A 17,675-nucleotide genomic window follows, 5' to 3' on the forward strand; every position below is an offset into this window, starting at 1 on the left:
GGTGACTTGTGTTTTCTTCCTTGGTGACTTGTGCTTTCTTCCTTGGTGACTTGTGTTTTCTTCTTGGTGACTTGTGTTTTCTTCCTTGGTTACTTGTCCTGCATACAGTTTAATATATAGAACAGTATAGGGTAATAAACAGATAATTAGAAGTGTTTAGGATAAGTCCTAGGTATAGGTAAATATAACAGTTCCAAACAGTCCAAACATAGATTCAAATTAAAAGTAAATTGTTTAGGGCACACTGGTGCAATTAAACTGGCCAAATGTTTGTCTTCAAAATAGGAACAACCACAAAAATGTGGTAACAGTTTGTCATTTAAAGGATCTCTTAAATCTTCTCTTGCTTAACAGCAACTGTTTTGCCCTTCTTGCAAGAGGAGGAGAATTGGTCCATAAGAGATCGCTTAACACCATTAGCCTCTAACGTTTCATGGTCTAGGCTTTGAGACTGTTGCATAGGTAATGGGCTGTTGACCTCATTCCCTCCATTTGAAGCTTCCTGTATATTAAAATAAGCTTAAATGTAAAATATGTCAAAGTAAGTTAAGAAATGAGATTAGTTATTTGACTTTAGTAGAATAGAAAACAAAACCTGATCAGACTCATCTTCTTCCTCCTCGTCCTCATCTATCATTCTTGATATCAAGTCCTTGTCTTGTTCTTCAATGAGTTTAGAACAGTATGCTGACACCAAGGCTTCATCCCTTAGAACTTTCATAACAGTGTATGCTGCATTAGATCCCTTCATGTACTCCAATTTTAATGATATCTTGAATACCATTCTCATTCCGACTAATGATTCCAACTCTTTTGGGATGTCACAAACCTAACATTAAGAAAATATAATATTAAAAAAGAAACTAAAAAAAGGTCTATATGGATGTGTCAATTAAGCGACAGTTTTTTACCTTATTATACTTTGTGTACAGAATATGTGCCGGGATACCAACCAATTCAGAACACTCCCTATCCCATAATAGGAACGGAGCGTCTCCAAGACCTTTATCTAGGACAATCACTCTTACACGATACCTGGCCATACCCTGTTTGTATTTCTTATCACAACTTGTACATTCAAGATCAGTCCCATCATTAAAAAGTTTCCTGTTACATCCCGGGGACATGCAAGATATGTACATCCATCCAAAAGAACCGTCAATTGCAACAATTTCAGCAGGTACATAAAATTCACCATTCTGCAATTGTATATAGATTCCTTTGTTACTATTTCTTATGTAATGTAATATATGTTATTAAATCTATACAGACTACATTGATTACAAATAGGGACTAACCTTTGTCTTTTTCAATAGCTCCTTGACTGTAGTTACAGTCAAGGCACCACTTGTAAAATCATCAATGCATGTGGATTGGGACAGCACTGTTGCAGTACTTATACTTCGTAAAGGACTGGTTGAAGCATTTAACCTACAGGTGAACACAAATTTTTATTCATGTGTAGTAGAATAGTTGATAAAATGTATAATTTAGGAAAAAAATCCAGGCACTTACTGAGACCTAAAATCAGCAAATTCTTGGAAAGATGCATTGAAATGGAGTTGGGTAGCATCATAGCAGCTAGTTATTCTGACTTCACCTAATTTTGCATGTTAGATGGCAATGAACTATGGAAATATATAAATAAATGAAAGAATAATACTGTATATTAACTTACCATTGACCACCTTTGCCCGACATAGCTGAAGAACCAGAATTAATGGTTCTTTAAGACCTGAATCATAGTATGGTAGCATGGCACCAACATGAGAGTCCCACACAGTGCACTGCAAGAAATTACCCCTATAGCAAAGTGTGTTAGACAAAATATAATCTCTGGAAATATAGGTACCAATTTTTTAAATTGAAACTTACTCATTATCAGCCATTTTGAAGTCTAGGAGTTTGGCTGGTCTACCCCCTATTATTTTGTCTACAGGAGCATGGATCTCTACAACTCTGCCTATTAAATCTATTTCATCACAAATATAGAAGAATAAAACTTTTTGAAATAAAAACAGCTTAGACAGTATACAACATGAGTAGAATTCAAAAAGTCTTGAAGTAGAAACATATTACACAGTAGACAAAATGAGCAAAATTAAAAACAGCTTACTTACCAAACAACACCTTGTCATTCACCTGAGTAGGGTCTTTCAAAGAGTCAAAACTTTTAAGCTGGAACATCTTAGTAGGGAAACCTTTGGATTTTATGGCCTTTACCTGAGTCTTAGAGTTTAGCCTGATCATATATTTGTGATCACAAGTTTTGTACATATAATAATGGGTGAAAACAACAAAATTTTTGACTGAATACAGCTTCCCTTCTTGGAAAACATTGTTGTATTTTTTGACATCATTACTTTGGAGGTTCAAATGGATGAAAGAGGCCTGCAACATTAGCATAAGATTAACCTTAAACAGTGTAGACAAAAAAACTGTATAGACTCTAGATTTAAAGTAAGAATAACCTTAAGCAGTCTAGATAAAAAACAGTATATACTCTAGATTTTGGTGAAAAATAAATCTCTGTAAAAGAGACTATAAATCTGTTTATAGTGCATGTATTAATCTAGAGCATATAACTGAGTAGAGCAAAGGCATTAAAAATCAACACAAGCTTTGAATAATAGAACAAAAACCTACCATAAGGAAATCCATTATTGCTAGAGACATGTAAATACGTGGCGGTATATCTATCTACAGTGAACAGAAGAATACAATATCAAAAAGGGAAGATCATACCTCTGCATCACACAACAAAACTTCTCGACTCTTAATCTCTGTAGAGCCTTTTTCATAGATTTCGTAACACCGCACACATTTTACTCTGATTGCTTTCTCCCTATCAAGAGGACCAATATCCTTCACAGCTACATACATTGGCATGCTTATCTTGCAAATAATTTGTTTCTTTTTCTCTGGTTCACAGGTGATACGAACTGAAGCAAATGTGGAATAGGTAGTGGAGGTCTCCATAGTGATCGGTTTATATAGAATGGAGAACTGCAATTCAAAATCTATGATGTGTCTTGGAACTATGAATGTAAGCGGGCGACCTTACAGTTTCCAAACGCATGGGGATCAAACATTAGATCATTGAGTTTCTTTATTATAATTGTATTTATATTGATTTTATCTAGATTTGATATGTATATTTTCGAAGTAGTGTTTAATCTAAACAGTCTCTTTAGAAGTATGTAATTAATAGAATTCTATTTAAATTCTATTAAAATTGCTTTATTGTGGTTGATATTAACAAAAAAGTAGGCGGCATAATTAATGATCACGCGTTAAGCATTAGTTAACAGCATTTAGTTTCGACCTTAATCTCTTATATACAAAGTGACGTCGTTTGCATTGAGCGGGAATTTTTTTGGGTAGAAAGTTGTTGCTTTATTATAATAAGAGATAATTGACGGCGATTTTTTAAATAACCGTCTTCTATTATATACCACGTCACTTAATAGACGGCGATTGTTAAACAACCGCCTTCTATTATATACCACATCACTTAATAGATGGCGGTTGTTTAACAACCGCCTTCTATTATATACTACGTCACTTAATAGACGGCGGTTATTTAACAACCGTCTTCTATTATATACTACGTCACTTTATAGACGACAGTTGTTAAATAATCACATTCTATTATATACTTACGTCACTTAATAGACGGCGGTTTTTAAACAATCGCCGTATATATGTTTAGTTTTTTTTTTTAAAAAAAAATTTAATTATTTAGAGTATACGGCGGTTATACATATAACCGCCCTATATATCTTATTGTTTTATTTAAAATTCTTATTTTTATTTTTATAGTATATAGTTTAATAGTGAGAAAATTTCAATTTTGGTCCACTGACTATTGGAGTTGTGTTAATTGCAACACTTGACTTTCAAAAATGTTAATTTAGTACTTTTTTTTTTTAGATCAAGATGGAGGGGGGGCCCGGGGAAAAACTAGTGGTTTCCTTCGCGTGACCAGGAAGCACGCAGACTATCATTCATGCCTTAGCTTCATTGGGCGTGTCCATGAACGGGTCTTGGAGAGAGTTTGCCAACTGCCCCCTTGCGCTGATGAGTTCATCAATTTTGGTCAATTTTGATCACGCCGGTCAAATTACCGGCGAACTGTGACCGAAAATCTTAAGTCAACATTTGAACTAAATTTGAAGGGGCAAAATCATCTTTTCTTGTTCCTTCCAAAATTACACCCACCTTTCCTCCTCCGGCGACCTTGAACCTTCTACTTCGCGAGCTATGAACCAGCGACCTCCTCCAGCAAACTGAGCATTTCCGGCAAATTGAAGCTTGGTAGCTGGCGAGCTTTCTCTCCCCTTCCCCTATTTTTCCGGCGAAGTAGTTCGAGGGTCAGTAACAACGTCATTCTCCTGTACAACAGCACCACCATTTTCATACCAGCGGCGACCTTGAACCTTCTTCGTCGGCGAGCTATGAACCAGTGACAGCGATCTCCTCCGGCCTCAGATGCAGAGCTTCACAAACGGCCTCAGTTGCCGAGCTCTTGTAGTTGCGCCGTGGGCGACCTGTTGGAGGCCAACAACGGCGGCAATGGTCACAAGCAATTGAATTAACATTGTCAAAATTAATCTTGGTGACTTTATTTCACGGCATTTTCCATTCAATATTCTCGAATTTCTCTTGAAATTCTTGAATTTGCTGGGTTCTTTCTTCATCATTGTTCCAGCATCATCTTCTTTGGTCTTCAATGGAGTTTTTTGCCGGTAATGGTCACAAATAAATTGTTTATATATAACATAACATGAAATGACCGTTTTGCCCTTATTATTTAAGATTGATTGATGAGTTAAAATTTTTCAGTCACAATTCGCTGGTAATTTGGTCGGCGTGACCAAAATTGATAAAAATTGCATAGTCAAGGTACTAAATTAACATTTTTGAAAGTCAAGTGTTGCAATTAACACAACTCCAATAGTCAGTGGACCAAAATTGAAATTTTCTCTTTAATAGTTTAATAGTTGAATTTAGGGTTATTCTTCAATCTTCAGTTCCCGCTTCAAGCTTCTCCAACGACGTAACCAAGCTCTTCAATGCCGGTCGCAACCAAGCTCTTCAATCTCTGCTTCCCGTAGCTTCATGCTTCAATTCTCGCTTCACGCCCGCATCTTTACCACAAGGCTTGTCGCCGCCTTCAGCATAGCTCGTGTCGGCACAGCGGCTGTGTCAGGCCAGCCTCCCTTGTCACTGACCCCGTTGACGTCGTCTTCAGCCTAGTGGCGGCCACAGCACCGCTCGCCTTCAGCCCAGCGACGGTCACGGCGGTGCTCAGCCCTTATCGCCGTCTCCGTTGCTCCAGCACAGACAACGGCGGTCACGCAACAGAGACAGGAACACATACGTACAGCTTTCTTACATCCCATTTTATATATTTATACCTAGTTTATGATGGAATCAAGTCCCATAAAACCATTATTAGCACTGTCTATGGACATCACAAAGAAAAGTACGTATTCCTAGATTCTACCCAATTTACCATTTCCCTTTGCGCAACCAAATTCGAGATACATCAAAATAGGCGAGTCGCAAAGTGAACGTTCCATGTACCCACATGACGACACGCCTAAGCTAACAAGGTCGGATGGGTCTGGTTGGTGAGGGTTGATTCGCTATCCAAGTGACACAAGAGGTCCAATTGACACCACAATCGCCTATACAAGTTTTTTTTAGGTGCACCAACAAAGTTTGAAATAATTATAAAAATGTATGTAACTTATTTTTCATTTGTTAAATCTCCCAGATGGCATGGACGGAGCTAAAGGGGGGCAGCTGCCCCCCTCCCCCACCCCCATTAAAAATGAGATGTGTAATTTATAATGTGTTCTCTATTCAAATCATTTTATCAAATTAATTATGTTTCATATTTTGTTATGAATATTTTTAATAAAATTTCGATGTGTTTTATTTTTTGCTCATATCCAACAATATTTATACCTATATTTCTTGGGTAATTTATTTTTTTAAAAAAAAATTATCTCTTTTGTTTTAATGTTTCGCCTTCACTCGAAAAAATTGATAGATCCGTCCCTACTTCTCCGCCCTCTCTCAACAAAATTTCTGTCTCCGTCTATGTCAGATGGGGACATATACGAAATAAATAATTAATAAGGAAAAAAAAAAAAAAAAAAAACAAAAGAGTAGAGTGAGTACGTGAAATAATCCAAATCATGATCATCTTTGGTTGCCGAACAAATTCGAAAAAAAAAACAAAACAAAATAAAATAAAACAAAAAACAAAACAAAACAACAACAACAGGGATAACATTGGCAGGTGAAAAAAAAAAAAATGCGTTGCGTTGTCATGTTAGATAAGGATTTGTGTTCCATTCATAATTTCTTATACATGCCATGTGAGGCACACGTGCAGCCCAACCAGGGCTGTTCCTATATATACAAAACAATTGAATGCTCCATAACCAATTATATATTGTTAGGGTTTAGATAATGTATTTTATGAGTTAAAATAATGTATTTGATGTGTTAAAATATTATATTTAAATTTGACAAATTATATTGTGCACCAGGGTGCACAATGCATTGTATGCACTGGTGCACGATATAACAATTGCTTTAATTTATATGTGTTTAGAATAATGAAATTTTTAAAGTAAGATAATGTATTTCATGAGTTAAAATAATGTACTTTATATATTTTTAGACTGTGATCCACACAACCACGATCCAAGCAATAATGATTGATATAAACCTTTTACAATGTCTTTTTTATCATGGAGGAAATCCATACATTTTTCCCTCATGCGTATTTTTTTTCTTTTCTCATTATTTTCAATTTAGTTGATATGAGAGGAATATGCTCACTTTTTATATGGGTTGATATAAAAGTATTGGACTCATTGTAAAGTGATTCGTAAATTATTGAAACATATGCATTTAGACAAAAATAAAAACGTGAACGATTGAGATCAGATGTTGAATTGTGAAATTGAGAGGAAAACCAATTGGGTGGTTTTTTTTTTTTTCTTTTTTCTTTTTTGGTTTAAAAACCAATTTGTCCTTGTTATAATAGTTTTTAATTAATGTATTAATTAAGTAATATTTATTTATTAAATTACCCCCTCCATTTTCATTTATAAGTTATAAATTTTTTTGATACAATAATTATTATGAAATCTTTCAACAATAATTCATTTTAGTTTTATTATCTATTGAAGATATAATAGTTATATAGAATAACAATAAATGTTAAATTAAAAATTGAATGTATTTCTACAATTGTTTTTATTACCCTTCATGATATTACAAATAAAAGAATAACTACTCATTTTAATTTATATTACATTGTATTTATTTGATATCATATATAATTTTTTAATCATTATTTTTTATTCATCTTTTTTTTTCAAATAAAGTTAATAAAAATGATATATTTAAAGAAAAACAAAGACAAATAAATAAATAATAAATGACGAAAAAAAAAGTAGATGTTAAGTACAATGCTTGTACTATGGTCGACAACCAGATTGAACTTTGACAGACTTATTTTTAGCATATTATATAAGTTCAATTTTAGTATACTATAAATTTATTTTAATTTGTAATATATTAAAAATAAATATATATCAAAATATAATGAACTTACTAAAAATAACATGTGTCAAGGTTTTTTTTTTTTTCAATACCTCAGGAAAATTATATCGTGCACTTTGCATGGTATTCAAATGTCATTTAGAATATAATGTAATATACACAATAAAACTCATCACTAACAATTGAATTAATTAAATACCACTACTAAATTAATAAATATTAAATTAATTTTTAAATGACTAATTGCTTAATAAATTTAAGAAAAAGATATAAAAATTAATAACTTTGTTTACCAATGGGACAAATTCACCTTTGATTTAGGGATGTCAATTGTACCCGCACCCGACGGGGGATCCGATTCCTCGCCCCTACGGAGACGGGGATGGGGATGGGGAGTACGTACTCTCCCCGCCCCGCCCTGTCCCCGATATATATATATATATATATATATATATATATATATATATATATATATATATATATATATATATATATATAGCCACACAACACACACATATGTATTACTTTGTATACAATATATAATTTTAGAAGCATTCTTGTCATTGTATGTCATGCTCTTAGGAAATGCATATTTAAATAACATGTTTAATTGTAAAATATTAAATACTACTTTAAGTTGGAATGAATATATATGGGTTATTTATTTAAATATTTTTTAATGTTTAATTTTTATTTTTTTATAACTTATTAATGGGGTGGGGATTTCCCGTCCCCGAATAATCCCCGTGGGGATGGGGATGGGGGGAGCTTTCCCTTCCCCGGCGGGGATGAGGAATGAGAAAAAAGTCGGGGGCGGGGATGGGGGATATGTCCCCCGCCCCCACCCTGCCCCGTTGACATCCCTACTTTGATTTACAGAAAAGTTCACAGACGCTACTTGAAAATGTACTTTAAATGAAGCTAGCCTTGTGAACAGAATCAGTAAAAGACCACAAGTAGGTAAACTAGCCTAATTAGTTGCCCAGTAGCGCTTTGGATGAAGCTAGCCTTGTGAACAGAACCGTACTGGCAAAAGACCACAAGTAGCCAAGTAAGTAAACCAGGGTTGCCCAGTACCGCTTTGGATGAAGCTAGCTAGCCTTGTGAACAAAACAGGCAAAAGACCACAAGTAGGTAAACCAGTTTAAGTTGCTCATAACTAACATACTCAAATCAAGAAGACTAGCTAATAATAAATAACACTCAAAGGGAGTCAAACTTGAAACATTATGATTATCAAACTAATTGTCTAACTAACTTGGTTGGAATTGCCCATGGGACAATGTCACCTAAATCATATATAAACATTTCCTTTATTATTAATAACTTTATTTTATATTAAATAATTTAATATTTAATAACAATGTAATCTATTATTGATCAATGAGATGTGACCTATATGGCTATATATAAACTCTTGTTTAATTTAATTTCATATATGAAAAGTAAAATTCACTTTGTATGATTGAAGGAAGAATTTATTTCATGGAAAATGAATTCTTTAGTCTGTCTAGGTATTCTATTCTTCACAGTTTTTAAGAGAAAATATACACATGAATTTTTATATTACATTTATATATTTTTATTATGTAAGAACATTTTAGGGTTTATACCAATTATCCAACCAACCAAACAATAAAATCAATATTTCAAAAAATTTAAATTAAATCTCTCCTTAATTCTTCCTCACAAACGAAAAGTTTGATGGATATATTGGGAACCGACCCGAGGGCGCGAAGCAAGAACGGGTCTCGGGGCTGCGCCACGTACCCGCCCCGGCCGAGGCCTCGCCACGTGGCCCCTGCACGGGCCATGGCTGGAGGTCGGACCGACCTCCACATGGGCCCGGTCCGAGCTCATCTTGGGCTCGGCCTGGCCCCCACAGCACGGCCCGATCTCGCGGTCAACTCTAGATCCAACTACCCCCGTTCTAGGGGGAGGCGGTTGGGGGGTTCTGGCTTGTATAAAAGCCCCCCCTGCCTGTCCTAACAGGACACGATCTATCCTACTTGCATACTTTGTAATAGCGAATCATTGTAATAGCGAATTTACGGCATTTGATATAATATACGGTCCTCACGACCTACGGTCCTTGCGACCTTACGACATCGTTTCGTCCCGTTTATATATCTCCATATTACGCTCTTATCTGGGTTTAATAATTCGGGCTACCCCGGGTTAATTAAATCCATCAAAGTTTATAACATTATTGGCAAATAATGGACTTGGTGTGAATCAAATCTAACACATATCTTCCTATATACTACACGAATTTAAAATCAAAGAGTGGATGGGAAATATATAGGATTTGTTTAAGATGATTACAAACTTGTAAATTGCTATAATGCAATGATTTTCCACCTAATTTACATAATCTAATCTCCAATCATTGGGATTCATTGCTATATATATGTGTGTGTTAGGCAGGAGTATTCAAAGCAATACAGAATAGCTAGCCTGCCTAAGAACATAGTCCCATTTCTCAAAGGCATATTAACATAATAATATAATGTCTGCTCCCCATTGCATTGCAAACCCACCAAAGCTGTGCTACAGCTATGGAGCTGGGAAGGTTCAACAACTGGGAGGCCTAAATTGCTACGTTTCTGGACCTTTGGATTCCAAGCTTGCTATCCTTCTGGTCTCTGATGTTTTTGGTATGTAACAAATTTTAATGTTGTCTTTTGATTGTTGAGCATATAGTATATATATAAACATAAATGTGCAGTCCAACTATCAATTTAGTCTTTTAGTTGAGATGAAGCATATGTTTCAATTTGGTATTAGAGCCAACCTAATGTCAAAGAAAAAAAAAGAGACTGTGTCCACATGCACGCGACGTGTTGCTTGGAGCCCATCAATAGTAATCAACTCACACACATGAGGGGGCATATTATATTGAGCATATAATATATAAACATAATAAATATCCAGTCCAACGGAGGGGCAAGAGATCCACATCACTTGTAACCACAAGATCACAAGTTTGAATTCTTGAATTGCCCCCTTGGTTTGAGCCGGTCAGCTATGGATAACCTAGGCTGGTTTACTTCCTTGTGGTCTTTTGCCGACAAGGATCACAAGCAACGCGGAATTTACTCATACTCAAAAGGGTTGTGTGGTTTCCCTCGTCATCCAAATATGCAGGCCAACTACATACAACTTAGACTTTTAATTGAAATCGAGCACATACTTCAATTTTGAGACCATTAGCTAGTATGGGTTATCGTTTATGCATGCATTTGAGACACTGTCCAAATTTGTTCAAGATAATTTGGCCACAAATGAAAACTTCTCATTTGACAGTCATATATATACCATCATATAATCAAAACATGCCTTAACTGCTACATTTAATTTACTTTGAACGTGTAATGTAAACATTACAACATTAATTTGTTACATATTTGGCACCCTTACTTGATGGATCATCTAAATTGCTAAAGAATATTGGAGCAATGCAAATATGAAAGTGGGTATATATCCATCATAAGTTCTAGTACATATTATACTCTCAAATCTTACTCCATCAAATTTACTTCCTAATGTGACGGGCTTTGATAGATTTATTTTTCATGTGAGCTCCTGCTAAAGTGTCTACATCAATATTTTAAGTATGGGATTAAAAGTTAGGAGTAGAGAATGGAAATACATGTAGTATTTTCCATCCATCATTCATATAATCATTATATTGTTTTGTGGTGTGATTCGATCTTATGTGTAGCTACATTTTATTTGTGCAGGATATGAAGCAACAAACTTGAGGTATATATGGACATTACACATCACAACATTAATCTACGTAGTTTAATCTTTCATGGGTTTCCAGATTATGAATATGAATCAAAATCATATAGTGTTTGGTTGACAACTTTTTAAAATACAATTATGAGATTTGATTACCCCTTCAATTAAAAATTCATTTCCTAATTAAAAAGGGTATCATTCCAACTTATCGGTAACCTAATTTTTAAGTTTGAATTGGTACTTTTAGATTTTTGTTTTGTTTTGTTTTGTTTTTCTTTTTCTTTTTGTTTTTTTTCATAGTGATGCTTTGGATGTCATTAATTATATTAGGATCAATTACCTTGCTTTTTTATTTTTGCTTTTTAAAAGCATTTATTCTGATTATAGGGTCATACACAACCAAACATCAATATTGGTAATTATTCCAATTCCATCCTACTACCAAACATGCAAAATACTTTCATGAAAACTCATTACCATTACCAAGTATTTGATTCTTATTCCGATTCCAATTCCCCGAACCAAACACACCCTAAATTTAGACTGATGGAGGTAGACCAATCAAGAATTCTCATCACACGATAATATATACTGTGATCGATTTCATCGTTATTTTTATAGGAAATTGGCAGATAAAATTGGAGGTGCTGGATTTTACGTAGTGGTCCCAGATTTCTTCCACGGAGATCCATATGTTGAGAATGGTGCTAAGCCTATTGGTGTATGGCTAAAAGATCATGCTGTTGTGAGTATCATACCTGCCTAGCTAGCTTAATTAATTCAACCCCGCACGGGTTTAATTCACTGGTTCAATAGTCAATATTTAAGAAGAGAGACCAATGTTCGAATTTCTGTAGCCGCAATATGGGGATTATGCTCAAAGTTGACAGATTCCTTGTGCACACCAGTATTTGATCATGTCTACTGAGTCACCGTGATTTACATTGAGTGTGGGGGACTGTCAGATCCAAAAATAGTAGTTTATATTATCCAATTCTGCGATCAATCAAATTAAAACTCTCATTTTGGTGTGGCTATATATAGGATAATGTTTCCAAGGATGCAAAAGTAGTGATTGAAGATTTAAAGGCCGCAGGTATCAGTAAGGTTGGAATTGGAGGTGTATGTTCAGGAGGTATGCTTCATCACATCTCATTTAATACCAATCTGCTAATGATTTATCCTTTTTATTTTTAATAATTAGTTTTTTTTTTTTTTTTTTGGAGAATTTGTGTTTTTGTTTCAATTAAAATGATAATTGAACTTCTACTTATATATTAAATAAAATATTAGATGGCATTGGATATAATTTTTCTTTTAAATTAAAATCCCTAAAAATGGAATTAGTAGAATATAATTGCAATGCTATTGTATAATTAATTTAATTTAATTTGAGTATGATTATTATTTTGAAAAATTAAATATTATATTAGACGATAAAGATTAGTTCAAATAAAATATTTAATTTTAAATAAGAACATATTATATATACTAGTAATTCACCCGCGCGATGCACGGGAAAAAATTATGCTATTATAAATATAAATAAAAAATAAAAAAGCTAAAATATTTTAAATTATTTAATATAATAATATTTTTGAGCTTCCATTGGTCAAGTATTTATTATTTTTATAGAATACAAAATTACAATTAAAATTAAAATTATAATTATAATTTTGTATGGTTAATATAGTCTCTAATTATGTGCATATTCAAATAAACTTATAGAGAAAATTTACATAATTACATTGATTTATTATTAATTGTATTTCATCTATATTATAATTTTCACAATACGAATAATAACTAAGATAATTACATTTGGAAAGCAAATTTCAAATTTTGTATGTGTAAATTTAAACTCTAATTGAACACATTTTTTTATATGATTATATAATATATAGCTATTTTATTTTTCAAAAGTATATTTTTTATATGATTATATAATATATAGCTATTTTATTTTTTAAATGTTGTGTTTTTTTTTTTTATATAATAAAGGATGTTGTACCATTAATTGTAACATTAATTATTTCTCAAACCATATAGCTTTATTATATAAAGGATTATAAACAGGAAAGACAGTTGTGGATTTAGCCAAGATCCCGTGTGTGGAAGCCACCGTCCTATTGCACCCTGCATTTGTCACATTAGATGACATTCAAGGTATTCTCCTAAATCTTACTCCTTTAAATTTACTGTTTGATATGACGAGTGTTGATAGGTTATTTTTTTTATATGAACCTTCGTAAAAGTGATTATACTAAAATTTTAAATGTGAAAATAAAAGTTGGGAGTTAAGAATAGAGGTACATATAATATTTTTCTTATTTTTAACTTGTTGCTTGGAATTCATTATTACTCCGTACAATTTTAATATCGTAATCATTATTATCATGCAAAATAGTCCAAATAAACACTTCTGTAATAACGATGTTTTCAGGTGTGAAGGTTCCCATATTAGTACTAGGAGCGGAGACTGACGAGACGACACCCCCAAAAGTTGTGAAGCAATTCGAGATTGCTTTGCAGGCTAAGACTGAGGTTGATTCTTTGGTGAAAATATTTGGTGGAGTCACCCATGGTTGGACCGTGAGGTACGATGAGGATGATAAAATAGCGGTGAAGGTTGCTGAAGAAGCTCATCAGGATATGCTGAAATGGTTTATTAAGCATCTCCACTAAGTGCCTCTACATTTCAAAAAAGATGTGGATCTTGTCTTGAGGGACATATTCTCTGTCTTACGTGCGTGGTGTGTTTGCATATTAATTTGTTGTATCAATCTCCGGTTTGTGTGATTTTCTTTGTACTATATCTTTGTTTCTGCATGCGTTTGCATGTTAATTTGTTGTATCAGTATTCGATTTGTGTGATTTTCTTTATACCATGTATTAATAATGTTGGATGGTCGAATAAAAGGTTTCATTTTATTTATCATACATAAATATGCTTGTTTTGTTGTTTTCATAAATTTGTAGCCTTCATTTACACTTTATTCCAATATTGTACTCATAGATGTCAATTTAATACTCCGCATCTATGTAGATTGTCAATTCATACATAAAATATTAAATACTAAGGATTTAAACTCTCGACCTCTTACTTAAAGATTAAATTCTTCTCCACCAAACTACACATTAATTAATCTTATTAATTATATTATAAGATAGTTAAAAACTTTTTAATAATAGTTATTTGTCTGCACGTGGGCACGAAGCTCTCCACCATAATGCACAAATTTTTGCACTAGTGATAGCAAAAATAAAAAATAAAAAATTATGAACTTTTACACACTTTATGAGCCAAAGATGCTTGTTTGAGAGGGTGTTGAAAACATAACATGTTAAATAGTAAATCAAGTATTCATTCATCACATATTCACATAACATTTTAAATAGCATCGCAATGTACTAATTTTAAACAAGTCACCAAATTTTTTATTGTCTAAAAATACGTGTACCCAAACCGTATTAAATAGTAATACACAATAATAATATAAAAAAAATCATGAATCCAATGAGGAAAAAAATAATTCATGAATCTTAAATAGACGGTCTATTATTAAAACTTTTTAACTATCTTGTCTTGTAATAAGATTAATGTGTAGCTTGGTGGAGGGGAGTTTAATCTTTAATCAAGACAAGAAGTCTAAAGTTCAAATCCTTACATTTTTTGTCCGAAAATATTGTTTTATGCCACATCTAGCAATACCATGTCACAAAATATGGCATGGCAAATTAAACGCCACGTGGGCAAACTTAACGGAAAAAATTAAACGGTACAGTGTTAAGTTTTGTCCTTAATTGCTCTAAATTTTAAAGTACATGGATTGAATTGAACAAAATTAATGTACATGAACTAAAATGAACAAAATACTTCAGTACAGGGACCTAACAGGTACTTTGATCCAATTTAATTGGTCAAGTCTTATATTGTATTTTAATATTTAATCTTGTTGTAAAATTCTATTATGGACATTAATAACATGATTTGTAACAGTTTAGTATTTATGAAATGTTATGTAATAACTGTCAAATATACATTATAAATACTTTGTAATCTTGTAAAGAATGTACCAATGAATAAGATGATCCTCTTATTTTCTCTTATCTCTGAATATTCTTACAACACGTTATCAGTAACTTTTGCTCTACATCAATTCTCGGAGAACTACTATAATGTTTTTGGCTTCAAATCCAAACCTAAAACCGCCTCAGACTCGTCGCCATCATGGTTCATCGTTGAAATCATTGGATTGTCGCCACCCGCATCATCGCCAAAATCAGACCTCCGATCGACAAGCTAACTAGCGGGGGATGTTCTCGACACATTCCCGACGCCATCTACACCCTGCGATCGTCCATGCAATGGCTCGATCGCCGGCCAAAACCTCCGACGACGAAGACGGGGTCGGAACGCGAGACGCCGAGGTGGGTTGAGTTCTGGAGCGACGCCGTCGTAGATACTCCGATAGTCGGTTGAGGAAGCTAATCTGGATCACTGCGGAGAAATCGAGGGACACTCGGAACTTCCTCATCTGGATTACCTCAGCCTTCGACGGCTTCCTCCAAAGGGACGACGCCGATTCTCCAACGACGAGGAAGGCTGTCGTTTTTCCTGGAGCAGAGGAGATGGCATCAACTCGCAGAAGGCCCTCATCAAATTAGAGCTTTGATAGGCCGATCTGCTGCCGTCCGCTACCTGCTCATGGACCTGACGAACAATAGCAGTAAAGGATGGAGATCGAAGGTGATCGGTGTGTCCATCGCGGTAGTTCGGTCTCGCCCAATGAGGTGTCACGGCTTCTCTCCGATCGTGGATCTCCCTTTGCGGCGATCCTGGCCAGACCGGGTGGGTTTTCGCAGCCAGCGCTCGATCATCGCAGCAGGCGGTCGGCCTTCGCAGGTCAAAGATGTCGGCATCCATCTGGTGATGATAATTCCTTCCCTTTTGTTGTTTGGTTTTGACCTGCTTGATAAAGGTGCCTGTGATGATATTGGTGCTGCTGCTATCTTTATTGAAAATCATGAAATTGATTAAAAGAAAATGGAAAAACACTCTGCTCTAATTGAGCTAGTTGGTTGTATGCATATGATATATGATATATATGTGTTTTTGTTTTATTCTTGCAATGATAATTGACTGGCACAATATTTACGAGGCATCACAATATTTGTTGTGCACTGATAACATTGAATTTGGTGAGGTGATAATTGCTTTGTGGTTGCCATATATATTTCAATCTGTAACACTTTATGCAAGATGTGCTCTTTGCTATTTCAATCCCTGAAGGATCGTTTTGATCAACAAAGTGGTCATAGTCGGAATTCTAAATATAGTTTTGCCCAGAAGGTAAATCAAGAGTACTAATTTTAGCACTAATTTTATTTGTCACCCGTTATCTAAAAATATAGATATTTGATCTAAAAATATCTATAGACCCTAAGTCAATCCCTGAAGGATATTTGATGTATGCGGGTCTCATTGTCAATGGTCGTATTGCACTCTAGTAATAGTACATGAAAAATATACTAAGTGTTTTGATTTTTTTTTTTTTATTGAAAGAAACCATAAACTTAGTTTTTTTTTTTTTTTTTTTTTTTTTTTTTTTTTTGAGAATATACTCTTTGAGTTTTTAAATCTTCCCTACTTGACAATGTATTTGACCATTATTGTGCTACTTTCTAATATGGTCTGGAAGACCTCAAATAGGATTAATCTTTAAGGTGACTAATGACTCATGAATGAAGTTTGCAACTTCTATTTCTAATGTTATGCTACTCTCCAAAAGTCAAAATTGACTCACATCATGATGGTTTGCCTGAAGTAAACAACTTGTGAAATTTTTTTTAATAGTAATCACTAATTACTGCCTGAAAATTCTGACCGGCGCAGTTTGAAAATTAAATTCGTGAAAAATACTTCTTGAACTCCTTTTGGAATGAAATTTTTCCTGGAGAACCTAAACTTGTGTCATTTGATATCTATAAAAAGTTTTTGTTGAAAATATGCTCCAGTTATCCCAGAAAATTCTGTAAAGTTTTGGCAGTGTGCTTTCAATTATTTTTCTACCTGGAGCAATGTTGGGAAAAATTTCGGAAAAAATACTTCTAGACCATGGATTGGCATGAAAATTTTCATGTATGTTCTAGACTTGCTTAACTACATATCTGCAAAATTTTGTGCCAAAATGACTTACCGTTTTTTTCCAGAAAATTCTGCAATCCAGATTAAAATTCTGAAAATTTTTGCTGTTTTCAGCTTGTATATCTTGCTATTTTGTGATATTTTCATGCTTGTATGAAACCATGAGATAAAATGAGAGCTTGCTTGGAAA

At 33.9% G+C, this 17,675-nt stretch overlaps 2 protein-coding genes across 2 annotated transcripts; both read left to right on the top strand.

Annotated features, from left to right (window-relative positions):
* Window positions 1–879: 879 nt before the first annotated feature.
* LOC109191086 lies at window positions 880–2,962 on the top strand. The gene is made up of 4 exons (XM_019341657.1): window positions 880–885; window positions 1,014–1,180; window positions 1,317–1,437; window positions 2,933–2,962. The coding sequence occupies exons 1-4, from the start codon at window positions 880–882 to the stop codon at window positions 2,960–2,962; spliced, it is 324 nt and encodes a 107-aa protein (XP_019197202.1).
* Window positions 2,963–10,041: 7,079 nt separating this feature from the next.
* Window positions 10,042–14,294, top strand: LOC109191110 (endo-1,3;1,4-beta-D-glucanase-like). Its single transcript, XM_019341679.1, has 6 exons — window positions 10,042–10,247; window positions 11,334–11,355; window positions 11,959–12,082; window positions 12,382–12,472; window positions 13,414–13,503; window positions 13,781–14,294. The coding sequence occupies exons 1-6, from the start codon at window positions 10,100–10,102 to the stop codon at window positions 14,020–14,022; spliced, it is 717 nt and encodes a 238-aa protein (XP_019197224.1). The 5' UTR covers window positions 10,042–10,099; the 3' UTR covers window positions 14,023–14,294.
* Window positions 14,295–17,675: the final 3,381 nt, after the last annotated feature.

Source organism: Ipomoea nil, unplaced genomic scaffold (genome assembly GCF_001879475.1).
Source record: "Ipomoea nil cultivar Tokyo-kokei standard unplaced genomic scaffold, Asagao_1.1 scaffold1617, whole genome shotgun sequence".
In the NCBI taxonomy this organism is placed as follows: Eukaryota; Viridiplantae; Streptophyta; class Magnoliopsida; order Solanales; family Convolvulaceae; genus Ipomoea; species Ipomoea nil.